The 24,822-nt window shown below is 41.9% G+C and overlaps 1 protein-coding gene across 1 annotated transcript in view; it reads right to left on the bottom strand.

The window, feature by feature from the left end:
* The window catches only part of specc1la (sperm antigen with calponin homology and coiled-coil domains 1-like a), a 246,908-nt gene that overhangs the window by 195,883 nt on the left and 26,203 nt on the right, over positions 1-24,822 (bottom strand). The window contains exon 2 of the mRNA XM_048611683.1: positions 23,917-24,001. Coding sequence (XP_048467640.1) covers positions 23,917-24,001 — 85 coding nt within the window. The remainder of the gene's footprint in view (positions 1-23,916; positions 24,002-24,822) is intronic.

The raw sequence follows: 24,822 nt of genomic DNA, 5'->3' as shown, positions 1-24,822 counted from the left end.
GGTACATGAACAGGAAGGGTTTCGAGGGACATGGGCCAAATGCTGGCAATTGGGACTAGATTAACTTGGGATATCTGGTTGGCATGGACGAGTTGGACCGAGGGCTCTGTTTCGGTGTTGTACAACTCTGAGTATGACTCAATTTAACGTGTCATCTAAAAGGGAGTATTTCTGTCAGTGCCGCAATCCTTCAGTACTGTACCGGAATGTCAGTCTCGACATTTATGCTCAGAAATCCTGAAATGAAATTTGGATCTAGAACCTCACAACTCAGAGGAAAGTGTGCTACTAACTGAGCCACAGATGACTCATTCTTCCACGCGATACCACTGTATCATATGTAAACTTCTTAATTATGTCACTTAAATTTAAGACAACTGTTAAATACCAAAAACAACAATGAAACCAGCATCGAGTTCCACATAACGTCACTGGAAACATCTTACCAGTTGCAGAAACACCTGATCATAGTCCCTTGATTTCAGTCACTCAGCCAATTTTTGAATCCAACTTGTCACTTCCCTTTGGTTCTCATAAGCTTTTCATTTCCTAATCAGTCAGTCAAACCTTGCCAAAATCTCTCGTTAAATCAACGCTCCTTGTCGTTATATCCTCGAAAATTCTATCATGACTTCTAACATGACTTTAAATCCATGTTGGCTGTCCATGATTAATCGGATTCTTTAAATTATAATTAATGTTGTCAGAATATTTTTCCGACAATGTGCCTCCCCCAAGGTTAAGTTGACTGGCCTGTGATGACTCATTCTATTCTTTTCCCCCTTTCTAAACGATGGTACACCACCAGCAGATCTCACACCTGTAGCCAGAGAAAGAAGTGGAAAAAGATCAGAATCTCCGCTATTTCTTCCTTTGATTACTCTAGCAGCCTCATACATTTCATCTGGCTTGATGCCTTGTCTTCTTTCATAGGTGCTAAATACTTTGATCTTTCCACCCTCATTAGGTTTATCTCATTCAACCAAGTCTGTAATCCCTTAGTAAAAGGATTCATACTCAGTAAGATGGCAGTAGAGTAGGGATCCCAAGCAGGAGCTCGTCCACTCCATCCATTGCTTTTTTTCATTTTCCTCTTTTCTTCGTCTTCTTTCTTTTTCTCCCCCCCTCTACTTACCTCCTTTCCTCAGATGGCATTGGTGGTGGAGAGTTGAGTCAGCGCGGACTCGAGAGACTCCAGCCTTGAGGAAGCCCAGCATGGATTCCCTGCTTTAGAAGTTTTGGATTGTAAAATGCTCAACTTTTACCTTTATTTCTTTATTTTTCTAATTCATACCTAAGATTTTGTATCTCGGATCTTTGGAGCTAAGACGGCACTGGAAATGGTGACTTGGAACACTTTTTGCCATAATATGCATACTTTTGCCCTATACTTGCATACATTTGACAATAAACCCAATTCTAATTCTGTACCATTACGGACTTCTATAAAGCAGACACAAGTATTCATTAAAAACGTGCTCAATCTTCCAAACACAAGACCCACTTGTTCACCGATAGGCCCTATTAGAGTCACAGTCGTACAGCACATAAACAGATCTTTCGGTCTGACCAGTACACACTGAACACGTTACCAAACTAAACTAGTCCTACCTGCCTGCACTTGGCCCATATCCCTCCAAACCTTTTATATTTGAATAAGTTCATGAATAGCTTTTAAACGTTGTAACTGTTTCTGCATCTACCACTTCCCTCCAGCAGTTCATTCCACACACGAACCACTCTGTGTAAAAGAAGATGCCCCTCATATACTTTTTAAAGTATACTTTTCTCCTCTTAGCTTAAAAATATGTCCCTAGTTTTGAACTCCTCCACCCTAGGGAAAAGACCCCGGTCATTCACCTTATCTATGCCCCTCATGATTTTATAAATCTTTATAAGATCACCTTATCACTTTGCAAGCTCCTACACTCCAGTGAAAAAAGTCCCAGCCTTTCCAGTCTATTTTTAAATCTCAAACCCTCCATTTCCAGCATCATCCTGGTAAATCCTTTCTGAACCCTCTCCAAATTAATAATATCTTTCCTGTAACAGGGAGACCAGAACTGCATGCCGAACTCCAGAAGAGGCCACACTAACATTCTGAACAACCTCAACATAATGTTGCAAATCCTGTACTCAAAACTCTGGGCAATGATGGCGTGTGCTAAACCCTTCTTAACCATCCTGTCTACCTGTGAAGCAAATTTCAAAGAATTATGTACCTGAATCCCTAGGTCTCTCAGTTCTGCAATACTACCCAGGGATCTACCATTAATTGTATAAGTCCTGTCCTTATTTTTATTATCAAAATGCAACAGCTCAAATTTATCCAAATTAAACTCCATCTGACACTTCTCAGTCCATTGACCCAATTGATCAAGATCTCTTTGTAATAAACTTCTTAGATAACCTTCTTCACTGTCCACTATACCATCAATTTTGGTGGCATTTGCAAACTTACTAACCATGCCTCTCAAATGCTCATCCAAATCATTGACATAAATGGCAAATGAAAGTGGACCCAGTACTGATTCTGTGGAACACTGCTGGTCACAGGCCTCCAGTCTGAAAAACAAACTTCCACCACCATCACTCTGTCTCCTACCATAAAACCAATTCTGTATCCAATTGGAAAGTTCACCCTGAATCCAACTTTACTAATTAATTAGTCTACCATGCAGAACCTTCTCAAAGGCTTCACTAAAGTCCAAGTAAACAATGTCTACCACTCTGCACTCATCAATCTTTCTGGTCACTTCATTAAAAACTCAATCAAGTTTGTGAGACACTATTTTCCTTGCACAAAACCATGCTGACTATCCCTAATCAACCCTTGCCTCTCCAAATACAAGTAAATCCTACCTTGCAGAATCATCTCCAACAACTTACTCATCACTGATGTCAGACTCACAGGTCTGTAGTTTCTAGACTTCTCCTTACAGCCTTTCTTAAACAAAGGCACAACATTAGTCACCCTCCAGTCCTCCGGTACATCACCCATATTTATAGATGATACACATATTGCTGCTACGGGCCCCGTTGTGCTACGGGCCCCGTTGTTTTCTCCTTAACATCTCACAATGTCCTGGGAGATACACTAGATCATGTCCTGGTGATTTATCTCCCTTTATGTTTTCTAAGCCCTCCACCACTTCCTCTTCTGTAATGTGAACTATTTTCAAAATGTCAATATTTATTTCCCCGAGTTCTCTTGCCTCTATTTCTTTCTCAACTGTAAAAACGGACACATGACAGTCATAATATCTCTCTCAGCTCCTGAGGTTCAACACAAAGACAATCTTGTTGATCTTGAAGGGTTCCTACTCCCTCTCTAGTTGCTCTCTTGCACTTAATGTATTTGTAGACTCTTTTTCGGTTGTCTTTAACCTTACCTGCCAAGGCTATCTCACATCCTCTCTGGGCCTTCCTTCCTAAGAATGCCCCTGCACCCAGTTGATTCCAGTCGTGTATATCTATGATTCTTCTTTATTCTTAACAAGAACTTCAACTTTTTATTCATGCATTGTTCCCTAATCTCAACAGTATTGCCTTTCACACTAACAGGAACATAATGCTTCTGAACTCTCATTATCACACTTTTGAAGGCCTCCTACTTGCCAGTTGTCCCTTCACTTGGGAGCTGTCTACTCTTTTTGAATGTTCTTGTTTCATACCCTTAAAATTCGTCTTACTTCAATTAAGAACTTTAACTTATATGCAGTTAACTTGCAACTATTATAAAACTAATAAAATTGTGATCACTAGTACCAAAGTATTCTCCTACTATCACTGCAATCATTTACCCTGTCTTATTTCCTAAGAGAAGGTCAAGTTTTGCTCCTTCTCTAGTAGGAACATTTACATATTGATAAAGAAAATTTTCTTGAACACATTTAACAAATTCTTCACCATCCAAACCTTTAACACTATGGCAGTCCCTGTCAATGTTTGGAAAATTAAAATCCCTTACTATTACAACATATATTTGAGATCTCTCTACATATTTGCTTCTCAACTGGGGTGCCTATCGTAAAATCCCATCAAGGTGATCAACCCTTTCTTATTTTTAATTTCAACCCATATATTTTCACTAAATGATCCCTCAGAAATATCTTCGTAATTACAGTAGTGTTTTCCTTAATCAAAATGCCACTCCCCCTCCTCTCTTGCCTCTCTGCTATCCTTCCTATAACATCTAAAATCCATAACATTGAGCTGCCAGCCCTTTCCTTCCCGCAGACAAGTTTCTGTAAGAGCTATGATGTCCCAGTCCCACGTTCCCATACATGCCCTGAGTTCATTAGCCCTACCTGTAAGACTTATTGAAGTGAAATAAATGCAGTTTAATTCTTCAAAGTTACTTCATTCTCTGCCTTGCTCTTGACTGTTTTTATAATTAACATGCTCCTTTCTGATTCAGGCTTATCCTCATCTTTCTTCCTATTTTCATGATTACTGAGGAAGTCCTCGCCCCCAACAAAAGTTTACAGGATGCCAAAACAGAACTAGCAAATCTCCCTGCCGGGATATGGGTCCCTTTCCAGTTCAGATGAAACCCAACCTTTTTGAATAGGTCTTTTCAATCCCAGAAGAGATCCCAATGATCCAAGAAGTTGAACATCTGCACACTGCACCACCTCTTCAGCCATCGATTTATCACCCCATCCTTTTACTCCTTCTCTCATTAGAACTTGGCACTGCAAGTAAAACAAACATTATGAATTTTGATGTTCTATTTTTTAACCTTCTACATATCCTCTTATATTCACTCTGCGAAGCTTAACGCTTTCCCTAACTGCGTCATTCTTATCAACGTTGACAACAATTTCCAGTTTCTCACTCTCCCCTTTGACAATATGCTTCAAAAGTTTTGAAACATCCTTAACCCTGGCACCAGGAAAGCAACATACTATTTTAGATTCACGGTCATTGCCACAGAATCTCTGTCTGCACCCCTGACAGGGCAGTCCCCTATAACAATTATATTTTAAAATCTTGACAAACACCATTTAACATAAGATTCATTCCTAGTGCCCAAGGATCTGACTATGACTTCTATTTTCATCTGAGATATAATACCCAAAACAGAACTACTTTACCTTTCCTGATGGTCAATCATCTATCTGATTGATCCTCCTGTGTAATCACTTCTCTAAATCTACGAGGCATCACAGTGCCCTCAGTGACATTCAGCGTAAATAGAAGATTTTAATAGCACCTCATAAAAAATAAACTACCTTTCCTTACCCGCAAATTTAATATTATGCATGCAAAATATAAATTAAATATATAAATATTACAAAGAAATTAATTATTCTTCCATTGGTTTTGCTCCTCATGTATTTAGAAAGATCTGTTCTCTGTAATTTCAATTCCCCATATGTTTTCATGTTCTCACTTGTTTTCTTTTAATTTTCTTTTTAGTTTCTACACTTTTCACACTCCTCTGAAGTTTTCATCAGTATTAAACTCTTGGCAGCTAATGTGTGTTATCCTACCCTTTAAAGTTTTTGAAATCCTCCCTCAATGTCTCCCACTACTCCTAGTTTATTTTTTAAACTACTAGTTTATTTTTTAAACAATAGGATGCAGTCTACCTTTACCAAATCACACTTTTGCTTGCAAAATGACGTTCTCCAATTTAATGTGTTTGCTCTTGGTATTTTCTTTATTGATAAACATTTTTGATAACATGCTCTCCCAGATATCCCTTTCACTTGCTCAGCTGCAAATTCCCTAAAACCAAGTCCAGAACAGCCCTTCTCTAGCATCTAAATTGGGAGGTATAGGTGTCATAAGCAAAGTGATCTTTTTTATTTTCTATCTATATTGCATTATTAACAGATTATAAACATCAGTTATCCAACACAGATTTTGTAGTGGAGTGTTGCTTTAATCTCATACCAGAGCTACCCTCTAATTCTAAAGTAACTAACTGCCTTTTAAATACCTCCACTGGCTCCTTATCTGCACAATACCAGGGAAACGTATCCTGTATCCTCTCACTTTTCACTTATAACCAGTTCAGTTAGAATTAAAAGATTGTGGCCCCTTATTTTGGATTTGGTCACAAAAGGAAAATCATGCCAAATTCCCATCATTGCCCTGCGACATGCCAAATAACCAAGGCTTTTATTAGGTTGATTTTAGAAAATTGAAAGGTGAATTAGTTGAGGTTTTTATGGTCATTAAGGCAGTCATTAAAGTAGATGTAGAGAACTATTTCCTCAGGACTGGGCAGTCCAGGATAACTTTGGAATTAGAGGTAGACTGCTCAGATTAATGACAGGAAGCACTCCTGCACAACAAGGGCAATGGAAGTCTGGAACTCCGGAACTCCTTTCACAAAGTTTTGAATTTTCAACTTTTGAGAGCATTTTAGATGTACTGAAAATCTAAGGCAGATGGATTTTGTTACAAAATGGTTTTGTGTGCTATGAATCAAGTTGGATACATGGAGTTTAGATACAGCTATGTTATAATCAAATGGCATAGTCTTATTCTTAAATAGATCAATCGGATTGCCCTTTAACCTCTGCCGATGAACACATAACAATTGATCATTAAATCAGGAAAACACTTGCAAATTATATTGGACTTTTTAATGTTATTCATTTGTCTTGGCTGTTCTGAGTTGAAACTTACTGCAATCACTTATCTAACATCTGTCACTTTATTTTCCTTCAGACCGGTCACCGTTCTTCAAAGTTTTAGCCAACACATTTCTGACACTGTACACAACTGTGTTTGTGTACAATGATCAATTAGCACCACTAGATGGCTCTACCAACTACATTATACACACAAATCCAAAATAAAAAGCAGGGTAATTTAAGCAGTATGAAGTAAAGTACATAGCAAAGAAATTCAAAGAATAATCAAGAAGAAAAAGTAAATCTAGAAGATGGTGATATGGTCCATCTTCCAACCCTTCTTATTCAGGAATTTTGAATATATTCCACGGCATTCGCCACTTCCTGGCTACTTCGCTCTGATGCAAGCTGTTAAGTGACCTGGTATGATGCCCTTTCCAATGTGTCTCTCTGGAAATCTTCAAGCCTCTGCTTTGTACTCAACAGTGCATTAGAGGGCAGGAGTTCAGCACTGAACTTCTGCTGTTTTTCTCCAATCAGAATTGAAGCAAAATGGTCTCAGATATGGAGTTTTTCAGTAACACAGCTGATTTAAGACAGATGCGTGACCAGTTTATAAGATCAGAAATATGCATGTTTATGTCAAAATGGGAGGGATTGTTAGACCAATATTAACAAGTTTTTTTTTATAAAAAGGCTTCACAGACTTCTGGACTGGCCAACAAAAGAACTCCAAAGTGACACATGCACAGGTCAGGCTAATAACTACATAAATTAATCAGTTATTACAATTACCAGAACAAAAAAAAATTAAGAAGAATCTGCAACACAGTCATTTAAAGGTACGCATCTCTTAAAACTTAGTATTTGTTTAAGTGTCCAGATCAAGTGTTTTGCAGCAACTTCAAACTTTGATCAATATGGCTTGATAGAGTCTTAAACCTTCTTCCTCCAATCCTCCTCCTTCATCTTCATTTCCAGCATCCGATGAAAGGAGCCCATTTGTGGACCACGTCTATTAGATCTTTCCCCTCTTGCTGCAATTTTTTCCATCCCAGAGCAGAAGCATTTTGGTACAACAAACAAGGGTAGGGCTTATACAATTAACGGTAGGACCTTAGGTAGTGTTGTAGAACAGAGGGGCGCAGGGTTTCAGGAACATTATTCTTTGAAGTTTGAGTTACATATAGACAGGGTGGCTAAAAAGGTATTTGGCACACTTGCTTTCATTGCTCAGTCCTTTGAGTATAGAATCATAGAATCCCTACAGTGCGGAAACAGGCCCTTCCAGCCCACACAGGTCCACACCGATTCTCAGAGAATCCCACCCAGACCGATCCCCCATAACGCATCTAATCTACACATCCCTGAACACTACGGGCAATTTAGCATGGCCAATCCACCTAGCCTGCACATCTTTGGACTGTGGGAGGAAACCCACGCAGACACGGGGAGAATATGCAAACTCCACACAGACAGTCGCCCGAGGGTGGACTCGAACCCAGGTTCCTGGCGCTGTGAGGCAGCAGTGCTAACCACTGAGCCACCATGCCGCCCTAAAAACCTGGGCTTGTCCGGGACAGTATAGGAGTTGGGAAGTCATGTTGAGGTTGTACAGGACATTGGTGAGGTCTCTCTTGGAATACTGTCTCCAGTTCTGGTTACCAAGTTATAGGATGGGTATTATTAAGCTGGAGAGAATTCAGAAGAGATTTACCAGGATGTTACCAGGTATGTAAGGTTTGAGTTAAAAAGAAAGGCTAGGTAAGACTTTTTTCACTGGAGAGTAGGTGGTTGAGAGGCGACCTTATAGAAGTTTACAAAATAATGGGAGGTATAGATAGAATTAATGATAGTTGTCTTTTCCCTAGGATGGGGGATTTTAAGACCAGGGCACAGATTTTTAAGGCGCAAGGATTAAGATTTAAAAAAGACATGAGGGCCTTTTTTTTTAAACACAGAGGCTGGTTCATGTGTGGAATGAACTTCCTGAGGAAGTGGTAGATGTGGGTACCATTACAACATTTAAAAGACATTTGGATAGAGACATGAATAGAAAGGGTTTGGAGGGATATGAGCCAGCAGCAGGCAGGTGGGACTAGTTTAGTTTGGGATTATGTTTGGCTTGGACTGGTTGGACCAAAGGGTCTGTTTCCATGCTGTATGCTTCTATAGACTGCTTTGCTAGTAAAGTAGAGATCATCTATTCAGCTGCCTCTACCAGGAGCACAGGGAATCAAACTTTCTGCAAGGTCTCTTTTCCCTCTTACGCCTCCCCCAAAATAGAAAACCCTGCTAAGCCACAAACAAATGTTTCCCTAGCTTTCCTCCTATCTGCTCTCACATGTTCTGCAAATTTTCTTTCTGACAAATTCACCTCCTGTTCCCTCAACCCGTACTCCTGCAAATCACCAAATTCGTTTCCTGGCTCCACAAAGGCCACGTTATGAAATGTTTCTTCAGGTGCTGTCCACTGCTGGTGGCCTTTATCTGCCTGGGTCACAAGTTGTGGAATTCCACCCCTAAATCTCCGTGTCTCTATACTTCTCTTTCCTTCTTAGATATTCTTCTCTAAGTGGCTCAATGTCAAACTTAGTTAAAAGGCACAATATGAATGCAAGCTATTGTTGTCATCCTAGCGCAACATCACAGGAACCAAAGTAGCAATGCCTCTTCAGCCAAAAGAAGCTTCTCATATCATGGGTGCTGATCTGAAGAAATTAATTGATTTTCTAAATATTCCCTGATGGATCAATAATTACAAATAATGACAAACTGCTCCCCTGGCTGTAAACATGCATATATTGACAGCTTACTGTAAAGTAAATTATTGGTAACATCCTACAGATGTGTTTTGGAATTCATTGATAAAGTACTCACTTCTTTTCATCAAAAGACTATTTTTGATCTGTTCAAAAGGTTACTGAGGTTTCATTCCAGAGATTGTAACTTCCTGCAACGTGTTCCATGAGCATTCTCTAGAAATTCTATCGAAATTCATTCTCTCTGAAATCCATCTTACATCTCCAATTTTTAAAAGATTTGTTCATGGGATACGAGTGTCGCTGGTCAGACCAGCATTTATTGCACATTAGCAATTGCCCTGGACAAGAGGATGCTGGTGAGCTGCTGCCTGTAGCCATTTCAGTCTTTGGGGCGTGGGGACACCCACAGTGGTGTTGGAAAGACATTTCCAGGATATTGACCCAGCAACCTTGAAAGCACAGTGATATATTTCTGAGGTATGTGGCTTGGAGGGCAACTTGCAGGTAGTGGTTTCCCATGTATCGGCTGCTCTTTGAAGGTGGCCAAGATCGTAGCTTTGAAAGGTGCTGTTGAAGGATCTTTGGTGAATTATTGCAGTGCATCCACTATCAATGTTCAGGGCTACTGCTGGAGCTGCACTCAACCAGGCAAATGGAGGGTACTCCATCAAACTTCTGACTTGTACTTTGTAGATTAAGACAGGCAGGGGGTGGGAAAGTTACTCACTGTGGAAATCCCAGCCTCTGACCTGCCCTTATAACCATAGTTTAGATATGTCTGGGCCAGTTGAGTGTGTAGTCAATGATAACACCTAGGATGTTGATAGTGGGGGATTCAGTGATGGAATACCATGTCAAAGAATGTCAAAGAAGTACAGATCACCTCCAGTTGGACACTGACATTGCATGGCACTTGTGCACTGCTAATTGGGACAGTCATCTTACAGGCTACTTTGTAGCCTGATATGGTCATACTCTCAGAATCATTATTTACAGACAATGGCCCAGACGCCACCATCACGAATGATGGTTCTGGCATTGTTGCTGCAGAATGCTCCAAGTAGTTAGGCTGCTCCATAACACCTGTACCTCGTGGAAAACTTTGTAAAGGAAAACACCTTTGACCACAAGTTCATCAGGTAGCGGTCAACATGTAACATCCTCGAGACCCTGCAGGGGATAAAAAAAGGGCTGATCCTGTCAGGTGGTTTCCTGAGCAAACTGTCAATGTCATTTGGCAATGCCTCATCGCCAGAACTTTCTAATAAGCACGAAGACATAGTTTGGCTGGTGGTGAGAAGCGCACTACCTATGAGATCCATCACGTACACCTGGAATCTCTCTGCCACCGCACGCTGCCTGAGAGTGAGAGAAAACGTGCACGTGCGAGTGAGGGAGTCATAGAATCCCACAGCATGGAGGCAGGCCCTTCGGCCCAAACAGGTCCATGCTGACCAAACTGTCCATCCACACTAACCTCATTTCCTTGAACTTGGCCCATATCCTTGTAAACCTTTTCTATCCATGTATTCATCCAAATACCTTTTAAATGCTGTTAATGTATCCACCTCAACCACTTCTGCCGGCAGTTCATTCTATATGCATACCACCCTGTGTAAAAAAAGTTGCCCCTCAGGTTCCCATGTATTCTTTCCCCTCTTACCTTAAGCTGATGCCCTCTAGTCCTCGATTCCCCAAAGAAAAGACTGAGTGCATTCACCCTTTCCATGACTCTCATGATCTTTTCCACTCCTATAAGATCCCTCCTCAGTCTCCCACGCTCTAAAGAAAAAAGTCCTAGCTTGTCCAATATCTCTCTATAATTCAGTCCCTTGAGTCCTGGCAACATCCTTGCAAATTTCTTCTGCACTCTTTCCAGTTCAATAACATCCTTCCTATAACAAGGTGACCAAAACTGAACACAATACTCCAAGTGCAGCCTCATCAACATCCTATACGACTGCAATATAACTTCTCAACTCCTATATTCAATGCACTGACTGATGAAGGCCGGTGTGCCAAAAGTCTTCTTCACTGCCCTGTCTACCTGTGACTCCATTTTCAGAGAACTGGGCTACCTGAACTCCAAGGTCCCTCTGTTCCACTACACTCCTTAAGGCCCATTCACCATGAAACTCCTACCTTGATTTGACTTTCCAAAATGCAACACCTCACACTTGTTTATATTAAACTCCATTTGTCATGTGAGATAGAGGGAGAGGGGGAGAGGGGGAGAGAGGCAGAACGAGAGCACAAGACAGCGCGCATGCATGTAGACAGGAACAGTCCGGAAGATATCTGACAATGTAAGGAAGGTGCAGAGAGAAATGCAGTGGCTTTTGTTAGTCCATCCTGAGAAGTTATGTGACATAAGACTCTGTGCTCTACAGCCTGTTCCCCAAGGACACACACTGAGACAAACATCAACTGTGCTTGGAAGACTGTTAACTTGATGAAAGACACTCTTTGCCCTGCCTGAAACTTGGTAGTCTTCCAGTGAAAAGAGTTGACCTTGATCAAGCATTGCAGAATCCAGGACTGTAGGTGCCACCAAGGGGCAGTAGGGAAATACCACCATCTGAGGGGTATAATAAGGGTCCATTCAGTTGTCAGACCCTCAAATGTTAACGTATGTAATTAGTGCCCTGCATAAGTAAGAAATGTCTTTGGCCTTTGCAACCATGAGCAATGTCTAATCCAAGGTTTGTATTTCTTGATGTGCAAAGACTGCACAGAACTGTTCTAGTACCTATGTATGTACAGGAAGTATTTTTATGAGTAAGGTAGATTTTTGCAATAAAAAAAATCTCGCCACAGATGCTACCAGACCTGCTGAGTTTCTCAATCATTCTGTGTGTTTGTTTCAGATTTCCAGCATCTATGGTATTTTGATTTTATTACAACTTTCTGTGTTAACATTGTCTGTAACTTGGTTAACTATAGTGAGCGTATATGGGCCAACTTTACAGGAACATTTCTGGATAAAGTTTGTTGACTCATCACAAGCTTGACAAAGAACAGCTTTATTTAAGAGTTCATTTTAATCACAATTGCAAAAGACTGCAAACTGTTATTTTGCTTCACTCTCAACAGAATTTAGACATTTGACCAGTCAAAATTAAATCGTGGCATTTTTGACAGGAAACCAGCACAACTTGTGTAAAGGCTGTATAACCAGCAAGCTCATTGTGATATGATTTTAAATGAGGGAACTGAGGGGCAGGGAATAGTGAGATTATTACACATGTTCCAGCAACAGTAAGCACAAGAGGGTATTAGGTCATAATCAAGATTTAGCACAGTATGAACCCCTATATAACCAGTCAGTAGTTAAGAGTCTAAGGTCACAAAAAAAATCTAAAAAAGGACCGGGCATAGCACCTCAGCATGTCATTGCTCCAGCAGGGAGAAATGAAACTGCCAAATGATGTCAGTAATATTAAAAATATCATATGTACATTGTATGTATATTGTACAATATGTATATTGTATCATATGTACTTCTGAAACTGAGAACATTGTTTAAAGCATAATGACTTGAACCAAGAACAGGCTTTTTCTGCAACACAGGCATGTTCCAAATAGGATGAAAGGGAGACCAAATTTATGTGAAGAAACTGCTGTGGGACTGAGCCTTAAATTCTGGGAATCTTATTTTTGCACTAGCTTTGTTCTCTGGAGAGGCACTTCATTTGGATCTAGCCACGATGATAGCATATTATGTCTTAACAAAGGTTCATTTGTCTCACTTCTCCTCATATTGCTCCTATCTCAATACATATCAATTCGTGATAAAAAGTGATCATCTAAAACGGTTACTGTCAGATTCTAGACTCTCTTCTTAGCTGAATCACTCCAACTCAGACACCATTCTGATGAATCTGAGATAACAAGGTGTGGAGCTGGATGAACACAGCAGGGCAGGCAGCATCAGAGGAGTAGGAAAGCTGGCGTTTCGGGTGTGGACCCTTCTTCAGAAATGGGGGAGGGGAAGGGGGCTCTGAAATAAGTAGAGAGAGGGGGAGGTGGTGATAGAAGGTGGATAGTGGAGCAGATAAGGTAGAGAGAAGACGTACAGATCAAGGAGGCGGGGAGGAAGCTAGTAAAGGTCAGTATAGGTAGGGAGTTGGGATGGGGTTGGTCAGTGAGGAGGGAGGGGTGGGTAGGTGGGAGGGAAGACGGACAGGTCAAGGAGGCGGGGACGAGAGGGAGGGCTGGTCTTGGGATGAGGTCAGGGGTGGGCAGATTTTGAAGCTCGTAATGTCCACATTGAGACCATTGGGTTGCAGGGTTCCAAGGCGGAACATGAGGTGCTGTTCCTTCAGTTTCCGGGTGGCATCATTATGACACTGGAGGCAGCCCAGGATGGACATGTCGTCCAGGGAGTGGGAGGGAGAGCTGAAGTGGTTCGCAACTGGCGGCTGTTGTCATTTGTCGCGAACTGAGCGTAGGTGCACCACAAAGTGGTCTCCAAGCCTCCGCTTGGTCTCCCCGATGTAGAGGAGGCCACATCGGGAACAGCGGACACAACAGGCCACATCGGGAACAGCGGACACAACAGACCACATTAGCAGATGTGTAGGTGAACATCTGTTTAATGTGGATGGTTTTCTTGGGGCCTGAGATGGAGGTGAGGGGGCAGGTGTAGGGGCAGCTGTAGCACCTCCTGTGGTTGCAGGGAAAGGTGCCGGGGGCGGTGGGGCTAGTGGGGAGTGTGGAATGGATGAGGGAGTCGCGGAGAGAGTGGTCCCTACGGAAGGCAGATAAGGGTGGGGAGGGAAATATATCCTTCGTAGTGGGGTCAGTTTGCAGGTAGCGGGAATTGATGCATTGAATCCAGAAGCTAATGGGGTGATACATGAGGACAAGGGAGCTCCGTCTTTGTTTTTATTGCGGGGAGGGGGTGCGAGGGCTGAGGTGCGGGAAACGCAAGAGATGCAGTTAAGGGCGTTTTCAACCACTGTGGGGGGGAACTTGCAGTCCTTGAAAAACGAGGACATCTGGGATGTCCAGCAGTAGAATGCCTCATCTTGGGAGCAGATGCGGTGGAGGCGGAGGAATTGGGAATAGGGGATCACATCCTTGCAGGGAGGTGGCTGGAGAAGAGGTGTAGTCTAGGTAGCTGTGGGAGTCAGTGGGCTTGAAATAGATATCAGTTTCCAGGTGGTTACCGGAAATGAAGACAGAAAAGGTCCAGGAAGGAGAGACAGGTATCAGAGGTGGTCCCGGTGAACTTAAGGTTGGAGTGGAAGGTGTCTGTAAAGTGAATGAACTGTTCGAGTTCCTCGTGGGAGCACGAGGCGGCGCCGATACAGTCATTGATGTAATGGAGGAAGAGGTGGGGGATAGTGCCAGTGTAGCTGCAGAAGAGGTACTGTTACACATATCCTACAAACAGGCAGGCATCGCTTGGGCCCATGGCCACCCCTTTCATCTGTAGGAAGTGGGAAGAGTTGAAGGAGAAGTTGTTAAGGGTAAGGACGAGTTCAGTTAGGTGGATTAGGGTGTCGGTGGAGGGGGACTGGTCAGGCCTGCAGGAGAGGAAGAAGCAGAGGACTTTTAGGCCATCTGCATGGGGAATGCAAGTGTACAGGGACTGGACATCCATGGTGAAGATGAAGTGTTGAGAGCCAGGGAATCGGAAGTTCTGGAGGAGGTGGAGGGTATGGGTGATGTCGCGGACATAGGTGGGGAGTTCCTGGACCAGGGGGGCGAAAATGAAGTCGAGATAAACGGAGATAAGTTCGGTGAGGCAGGAGCAGGCAGAGACAATGGGTCAACCAGGGCAGTCGGGTTCATGGATTTTGGGAAGGAGATAGAAACGGGCGGTGCGGGGTTGGGAAACAATGAGGTTGGAGGCTGTGGGGGGGTCACCTGAGGTGATGAAGTTATGGATGGTCTGGGAGATGATGTTTTGGTGGTCAGGGATGGGGTCATGATCAAGGGGGCAGTAGGAGGAGGTGTCAGAGAGTTGGCACCCGGCCTCGGCAATGTAAAGGTCAGTGCGCCATACCACAACTGCACCTCCCTTGTCCACGGGTTTTATATTGAGGTTAGGGTTGGGGCGGAGGGAGCAGAGGGCTACACATTCTGTGGGGGAGAGGTTGGAGTGAGTGAGAAGGGTGGAGAGGTTGAGGCGATTGATGTCGCGACGGCAGTTAGAGATGAAGAGGTCGAGGGAGGGTAGGAGGTCTTGGGCTGGTGTCCAGGAGGATGGGGTGTGTTGGAGGCAGGAGAAGGGGTCAGTAGAGGGGTGGGGGTTAGACTATCTCATTCTGATTAATCTCCTTTGTACTTCCTACAGTATATAATGTGGTGGCCAGAGCTTGACCCAACAAAAGTTCTATATAGCTCCAAAAATAATTTTTTTTATATCATCTATGCCATGACCGATAAAGGCAAGTCTCCCATATGCCTTCTTAACTACCCTATTAACTTGTCCTCACCTTCAGGCATTAGTGCACAATCACCCCAAGAGCACTCAGCTCCTCTGAACTTCCAAGTGCCCTGTCATACATTGAGTGGTCCTTGTCTTGTTACTGCTTCCAAAAATGCTACGCAGTAGCAACACTTCAAAATGCCAAGTTGATATCAACAGTAACAATCCTAAGTGCAGAAACAAGGTTGTATAATGAAAATATAAAGTAAGGGAATAAATAATGACTTTAAAAGCAGAACAGGATTTTGACTATACACTGCAGTCTAATTGCACTTCATATACTACCTGATAGAATGTTACAAAATTATGAGCAGCATAGTAGTATGGATAGTCAAAGTCTTTCACCAAGGGTAGAAATGTCAATTACTAGGGTACATAGGTTTAAGATAAAAGCGGTAAGTTTAAAGGACATGTGAGGGGTAAGTTTTTTTTCATACAGAGGGTGTTATGTACCTGGAATGCACTGCCAGAGGTAGTGGTGGAAGCGAATACAATAGCTTTGTTGAAGAGGCATTTTGATAGATATATAAATAGGCAGGGAATAGAGGAATATGGACTGTGTAGACACAAAAGGTTTTTAGCTTCGAAAGGCATCATGTGTCAGCACAGTCTTGGTGGGGCAAAGGACCTGCTCCTGTGCTGTATTGTGCTTTGTTCGCTTGGTCTAGACTCCTCTGTACTTCACGTCACTAGAAATAAACCGGTATTTGAAAAAGACTGGCATACATTGACAGCAGTATTAAACTGCCACCTTCCTCAGCACAATGACCAATTTTTACAGTAAACATTACTTGATGGTACATTATCAATTTTTCACTGGCTGGTAGTGAATAACTGTTGTGCATGGCAGATTTGAAAGATTTCAAAGAATTATTTCCAGGGATGGGAGTACTGCGAGCAAAGTCAGCATTTGTTGTCAATCCCTAACTGCCCTTGTGAAGGTGTAAAGAACTTCCTTCTTATTCCACTGAAGTCCACACAGTCTAGGTACACCATAAGACAAAAGCAGTTACAGCCACATATTTTGAAGTCAGGATAATACAAGATTCACAGAGGAGCTTACAGATGGTACAAAAACAAAGTTGCTGGAAAAGCTCAGTAGGTCTGGCAGCATCTGTGAAGCATCCTGTTCTGAGAAACGGTCACCGGACCCGAAACGTTAACTCTGTTTTTCCTTCACAGATGCTGCCAGACCTGCTGAGCTTTTCCAGCAACTTTGTTTTTGTTCCTGATTTACAACATCCGCAGTTCTTTTGGTTTTTATTTAGCTTACAGATGGTACTATTTGCATGCACCCTGTCTTTATCGTCCTAGATGACAGACAGCTCACAGGTTTAGAATGTCTGGATGAAGGAGGCTTGGCAAGCTGCTTTTGTTGCTTGTCTGTGCTAAACTAAGTTATGATTATAGATTTCACACAAACACACAAACTGCGGTGAATAAGGCTAGTGAGCCACAAGCATAAATTACTACGTGGGAACATGATATAGAACCAATACTGGAAATATGGGTTTAAAATTAAGGACTGGATGCTTGCTATTCAAGGATACAATGTTCAGAAGGGGTCTTATGGCATAGTGGTCATGCCCCTAATTCTGACCTAGAAGGCCCCAGAAGTGTGTACAATTTGATTAGAAAATATCTACAAAGTGTCCAGAAAATGTAGGGAAGGAATAAAGCTAAGTGGCATAGCAGTACTGATTAGCAAAGGCAATATAGGCCCCCAGGACAAAAACAAAATCCATTGGTGAGATTTAAGAAATAAAAAGGGATGTGTTCACAGTATTGACAGTATTCTATTGCTTCCAAATAGCCAGAGAAATAAGAGAGAAATTCTGCAAGGAAATCTCAGAGATATGTTCAAACTATTAAATGGTATACTGGGGGCACTTTCATCACCATAATATTGATTAGAGGAAGATTACAGCAAAGGGCAAGAAAGGAGAGGAATTTCAGAAATGTGCTCAGGAGAACATCCAGCCTTGATCAGTATGTTCTCAGTCCAACCAGGAAAGATCATCACTGGAGCTGGTGCTGAGGAACAGGTAGGTCGAAAGGTAAACCTAGGTAAGAGAAATCACCATACCATAAGGTTTAGATTAGCATTGGATAGCAGTAATGAACATTCTGAAATAGACTTCTAATTTGAAAGTGAGCCATTTTAATGGAATAAGAGGAATCTAGCAGGGTAAAATGGAACCCAAGATTGACAGGAAAATTGGAACTGAACAATCTTTAAAGGATGTGTCTCAGTTAAAGACTAAGCATATTCTAACAGAGACAAAAGATACAGGAATCAAGCCAACGCACCTTGGATGAGGGAGCAAATAGGGAAATTAAATTAAAAGAGGGGATTTGATGTGTGCATGGTGAATTGCTCAAACAAGAGCCAGATCAGATACAATAATTTGAGGTGGAGAGGGGGGAACGGAGGGAATAAAGGTAAATGTTGGCAAACAGAAAAATAGGAGGATAAAATATGACATGAAACCACTGGCATGTAAACAGAAAGCAGGTACTAAGAGGAAATTTATATGGTATGTAAAACAAAGAGGTGCATGGCAACATTGGAAGAGTTTATAAGTTTATGTTTACAAAAGACGCTGACAAAATATTGATAGAAGTGGAGCTGGTGAAAATCAATGGCTTGGATATACTAGAAAGATTGACAATAGTGGAATGGATAAGTCACTCAATCCCAGACTGCTGAAAAACATGGCAGCAGAGGTAGTGGAAGGGCGTGTCATAAACTTTCAATCATCCTTAGATGAGAAGATGAGAAGGGTACCAAAGGATTAGGGAAAAGCAAAATCCAAAAAAAAAGGGACGTAAAACAAATTGTTAAGTAACTATACACCAGTCAGTTTAACACTGGCAGCAGGTAAGGTTTTAGAAAGGGTGGAGGTAGCAGAAGATGTGAATCAAAAGGGACTTGTGGAGGTTTCAGACAGTTAAGGAAACTCAGAGGGGTCTGTATAAAAAAATCATGCTTGTCTATTCTAAAACTAATTTAATTTTTTTTAGATGAACATGGGAGGTTAAGAAAATACAATGGATGCTGTCTGCATGGACTTTAAGAAAGTGTTCGACAAAATGCTGCATAAAAGATTAGGCGCCAAAATTGAGGTTAATGGAGCAGAAGAGTCTTTATCAGCTTGAATAAAAAAATGTGGCTGAAGGAAAGAAAACAGAGAGCTGTGGTAAATGTTGTTTTTCAGACTGGAGGACAGCAGACACTGATATTCACAAAGCTGAGTGTTTGATAAAAACACTTTTGATAAAATAGTAATGACTTGGACTTTGGAATACAGATTAAAGTGTCATAATTTGCTGATTATACAAAACATAGAGGTGTGTAAAACAGTGAGGTTGATGTAATACAACTACAACAGGGCATGAATACACTGGAAGAATGTGTAGATAAGTGGCAGATGGAATTTAATAGAAATATGAGGTGATGAATTTCATCAAAAAAGAGACAGGGAGAGGAAATATAGACTTAAAGACAAGTGAGGCATGTGAAGGGCCAGATGGACCTGGGAGCTCATGTGCTTCGGTCTTTGAAGATAGCAGGATACTAATTCCATGACTACCCGTCAGAAATGACTACTCTTGGATAAGTGGTGAGGTAAGGACCTTACTCAACAATGCTCTTTAAGGTGTCAAGAAGTCTATTGATAATCATCGCCTGAAACATGATGAGAGGGAAAGAGAACCTGTGACAGAACATCTTGAAGTGAGAGCATGTGAGAGAGAACACAACAACATGAATACGAGAACACAAATCATTCAATAAGGAAATGTATATCTTTAAATATTAAAACAAGCATTAAGGACCTTTGGAGCAGGGAGAACAAGTATTCTCCACAATCACGGGAGGCACGGTGGCTCAGTGGTTAGCACTGTTGCCTCACAGCACCAGGGACCCGGGTTCGATTCCAGCCTCGGACGATTGTCTGTGTGGGGTTTGCATATTCTCCCCGTGTCTGCGTGGTTTTCCTCCTGGTGCTCCAGTTTCCTCCCACAGTCCAAAGATTTGCAGGTTAGGTGGATTGGCCATGCTAAATTGCCCATAGTGCCAAGGGATGTTTACGTTAGGTGGATTACACACGGGAAATTAGGGGAATGGGTCTGGGTGCGATGCTCTTCAGAGGGCGGTGTGGACTTGTTGGGCCGAATGGCCTGTTTCCACACTGTAGGGTTTCTATGATTCTATGAATCACACTATTCTTCAAATCTGGTGGGATCATAGCCAACAGCATTTGAAAATTTCAATGTTGACACTTTCCCTCGTTTCTGACCAAGTTACTCTCACTTTCTGGGGTTATTAGCTAAAAGCTGGCAGTAACTCTTGTGCTGTTTCCCCAGTGGAGGGATGACAGAGTGACCTGTCTTTTATCCAGTCAGTTCAGACCCTTGTTTTCCATCTTCCCACTCACTCAACTTCAACACCTTTCCACACCTTTAAGGTCCTTCACTGTATTTACTGGTGCAGGTGCACAGGAGTATTGAGGCTTCTTTAGTAGCATGAGTCTTGCCAGGAACAAATGGCAGAATAGATCTGGGGTTGCAGCAGATGCACAGGTTGGAATTCTCACTGGAACTCCAACCTTTACTGGGTCAAACATTAAAAAATTACTGGGGCTTGGATAGCATTCTTATATATTCAGCCACACACAAATTAGCCATTCAAGTCTGCTCGTAAAAGAATTATACAAGGAAAGGGAGGCAGTTGCACGTTAGGAGTTACCAATTCAAAAACTGATAAACCACTACCACAGTTAATTTTATATTGATGAGGTACTGAATCAAACAAAACAAGGTAAGCAGACCAGCATTTTTAAAAGTATGAAGTTCTGAAGAAGGGTAACTGGATTCAAACTGTTAACTCTGCTATCTCTCCAGTTGCTGCCAGATCTGCTGAGTTTCTCCAGCATTTTCTATTTTTGTTTCAGATTTCCAGCATCAGTAGTTCTTAGTTTTAACATTAAAAGTACCATGGTCACTTTAAGACACATTTCTAAGTAATTTGCTGTCAAAATGCCTCTTTTCACTATTCCAGAAGAAACTTTTTGGCATCAGTTTAATTCATTCCCTCAGTGATGTTATACTTGGCTGGTTTACAGAATGCTACAGGAGATGAAAACATGCATATCATTGAGGGGTTGTCCACCAGATTCTTAAAAAAATTTTTCCTTTCACGTTTGCCTTTCCCTTCTCAAAAACCCACACTGGCAATCAACTAACAAAGCAACCAATTAAATGGCTTTTTGAAAGCCTGTTAGTGATGTTGTTCTGTAACTAATCACAACAGCAGTTCTGGGATGTTCTCTGCCCATCCTTCTTACTCAGAGAGATGCAGAGAAACACTTTGCTTTCCACTCATTGCTTCTTCCCCATCCCCTGCCCAATCAATACTCAGGCTGAGATTAGATTTGCAATTGTCTACTATAAAGTATAAATTTAACTTGCTTTTCTAAGTTTTCTAACTGCTGTTATATTAAGGCCAGAAAAATTAAGGAATTAGTACGAGTTGTAGAATGATAACAATCAGATTGCATTAAGTGATCAAACTCAAAATGAGAAAGCCAGTCATTTTCAGTCACTGGCAGAAGCCAGTGTGTGGCTTCTTGCCCAAAATGTTGCATACTTAAAACATTCACAGATCAAGTATTTCCTGTCAAAATGTTGGCCAGTGGAAGCACAAGTAAAGACTTACCAGCTGTTTCCAACTATATCAATGAAAAACAAACTATAGCCAGAGTTCAAAATGCAGAGAAAGCCTCAACGTATTTAATCTAAAACAAAGAAGAAAAAATGCTACTAAGGAGGTTGCAGTGGAGTAATACCTGCATAGTAGTGCCAATGCATAGCATCACAAATCACAGGGATGTTGGATTGATGCATGACCTGGCTGAGCAATTAAGAGTACTAGGCAGGGAAACACAGTTCCTCAACTTAAAGGAGTATTAAAAGTACAGACCGGAGGCCGGATCCAGTCCAGATACTTTTACGTGGCTACAGGCTCCAGAATCTGCTTGCCCGCTGGTGGCATTTGAATATGTGGGGTGACGTGGAGTGGCTGAACTTGTCTACTTGGCATTGAAAGCCTTTTCAATTTTTCAGTAATCGTTCATGGGATGTTGGAGTCACTGGCCAGGCCAGCATACATTGCTCAACCTTAATTGCCCTGGAGAAGGCATTGGTGAACTGTCTTCTTGAACTGCTGCGGCCATGATGTGGTGAAGGAGTGAGTTTCAGGATTTAGACCCAGTGACAGGGAAGAAACAATTATCAGAATTCCAAGTTAAGACGATGCGTGGCTTGGAAGGAATTTGCAAGTGGTGGTATTCTCATGTATCTGCTGCCCTTCTAAGGGGAGAGAAGACATGGGTTTGGGAGATGCTACTGAAGGAGCCTCAGTGAGATCCCGCACTAAATCCTGCATGCTGTTGCCACTGTCCAGTGGTGGCAGACAAGGTTTCACTCAAGCAGACTGCCTTATTGGGAATGGTGTCAAGCTTCTTGGATGTTGTTTGAACTACACTTATCTTGATAAGTGCAAAGTATTCTAGCACACTGCTGATTTTTGCCTTCTAGACAGTAGATAGGCTTTTCAGAGTCGAATGGTGAGTTACTCACTTCAGAAGTCCTAGCCTCTGACCAGTTCTTGTAGCCACATTGTTTATACGGCTGGTCTAATGCAGTTTCTGTTCCATGGTGACCTGCCCAAAGGTGGGGAATTCAGCAAAGATAATGCCACTGAATATCAAGAGGAAGTGGATGATGCTTGGTATTTGTGCAGCTCCAATTCTGTTTGCCATATATCAGCTTCAGTTTGAATGTTGTTTAGGTGGAACACAAACTTCTTTATATTCTGCAAAGTCCTGATGGTGCTGAACATTGTGCAATCATTAAAACACTTCCCACTTCTGACCTTATTATAAAGAAAAGGTCACTGACAACAGCTGAAGACGGTTGGGCCTAGGACATTACTCTGAGGAACTTAGCAGGCTCTTGTGATGCAGTGGTTATGTTCCTACTTCAGTACCAGGAGGCGTGGGTTCAAGTCCCACCTGCTCCAGAGGTCTATCATAACATCTCTGAACAGGTTGATTAACAATACCTACCTTGAGGAACTCTTGCTAATGATGTCCTGGGGCTGAGACAATTGGCCTCCAACCCCCATAGCTATCTTCCTTTGAGCCTGGTATGACTTCAGCCAAAGCTTCATTCCATCACCAGCCTGCACAATTGCCATTAACTTAAAAATTTGTGAGATCAAACACTGACTTCATCTCAAGCACAGTCACCTTCAACTCGCCTCTGAAATTCAGCCCTGTTATCCATGTTTGACCAAAGCTATAATGAGGTCAGGAGCTGAGACAATCTGGCAGAATCCAAAATGAGCATCAGTGAACAGCTTACTGCTGAGTCAGCTTTCACCATTTTGCTAATGATTGGAAGATCATTCATGGGAATGGCCCACTGTTGCTTGGGATGGGGAATTTCTGGGGTTAGGGGATATGGGGGTGGTAGTGATAGAGTTAGAAGCAAGGGCATGGTATGGCTTGCAGTCACCACTCTCCACCCCAGGTCCAGTCCCTCCATCATGCAGATTCATACAGATTCAGATGACCACCTCAGTTTAAAGGACATTCTTTTCAATTTCAAAATGCTCAGATCAGAAGCTAATTTAGAGACAATAACAGCTCTTACAGTTAACACAAGTTCCGTAAAATTCAAATAAAGTTGACTTCATCTTTTCTTTTACTCTCAGGGATGTAGTGAGCATAGCAAAGGTTAATAATTGCCCAACCTTAATTACCATGAGCACATTATGGCAGGTCATCTTCAACCACTGGAGCCCTCAGAGCCGGTTCTACAATGTTCCTAGGGAGGGCACTCCAAATATATAGGAGCTAAAATAAAGGAGCTAAAATAACTTCAATGGAGGCACACTGGCGATGTTACCTAGCAGGGTGACAAAACGTTTGTAACTAAACTCACTGGCTCAGCAAGCAGGTCTGCAACCTCATCCACAACCCGAGCCACAAACCTTCTCAAAAATTTTAAATAAAGGAGCATCAGCACATGCTGGTATGAAGATAATGTGTACCTTGGAGGTGATTGTTGCTCCTGTTCTTCTCACAGAGGTTTTGGGAGTTGTTGGCAAAATAATCGTGGCGAGTTGTTGCAGTACACTTCATGTATTGCAGCCAAAAGATGCCAGTGATGGAGGTGATATACTGAGACCAGTGAAATGAAGATCATCAAACATGTTCAAGTGTTAGATGTTACTAAAACTACAGCCATTTCAACAAAAAGTGAGCATTCAGTTATAGACAAAAGTGAGCTTTTTCAATGTTAAAGCAGGTTTGTTAAGTCAGCATAAGTCAGAAAGCGAACCCCTCATCATGGAGAACCCAACCTCTAGCCACTGTTAAGGTGGATCCATTGTTTTCCAGCACTCCCGTTCTGCAATAAAAACCCAATTTACAGCATTTTGACTGTACCTTATCAAATTTATATAATTCAGAGCAAACAAATAAAGGAATGAATACCTTCCCTAGTGTTATAAAGTGTTCTAATAATTACGAAAATTAAAATACTTTGCTCGATTATTTCTGCAATTTGTTTACATTAAGCCACAATAAGCAGAATGAATAGCACTCTCGTAGGACTAATTGGGCCGAATATGGCTTTAATAGAAATAAATGGGAACAGATCTTGCTGAATTTGCTTGCAACTGTCCTAAGTCAGCTGGATATGAAGCAAGATCTTCCAGAATGAGGAGACGTACGTGAATATAAATGTTCAACAATTAAAGTGACCCAAAACACAGGGAAATTAAAGTGACTATGAATTATGCAGGAACTGCGCCTTATGCTCAGGATCTCCATCTTCAAAGTATAGTAAAGGTGAGATAACACGGTGTAGAGCTGGATGAACACAGCAGGCCAAGCACCATCAGAGGAGCAGGAAAGCTGACGTTTCGGGTCGAGACCCTTCTTCAGATTTTCTT

Source organism: Rhincodon typus, chromosome 24 (genome assembly GCF_021869965.1).
Source record: "Rhincodon typus isolate 14 chromosome 24, sRhiTyp1.1, whole genome shotgun sequence".
NCBI lineage: Eukaryota > Metazoa > Chordata > Chondrichthyes > Orectolobiformes > Rhincodontidae > Rhincodon > Rhincodon typus.
Note: the sequence above shows the minus strand (reverse complement) of the source record. Positions and strands in the feature narration are given on the sequence as shown.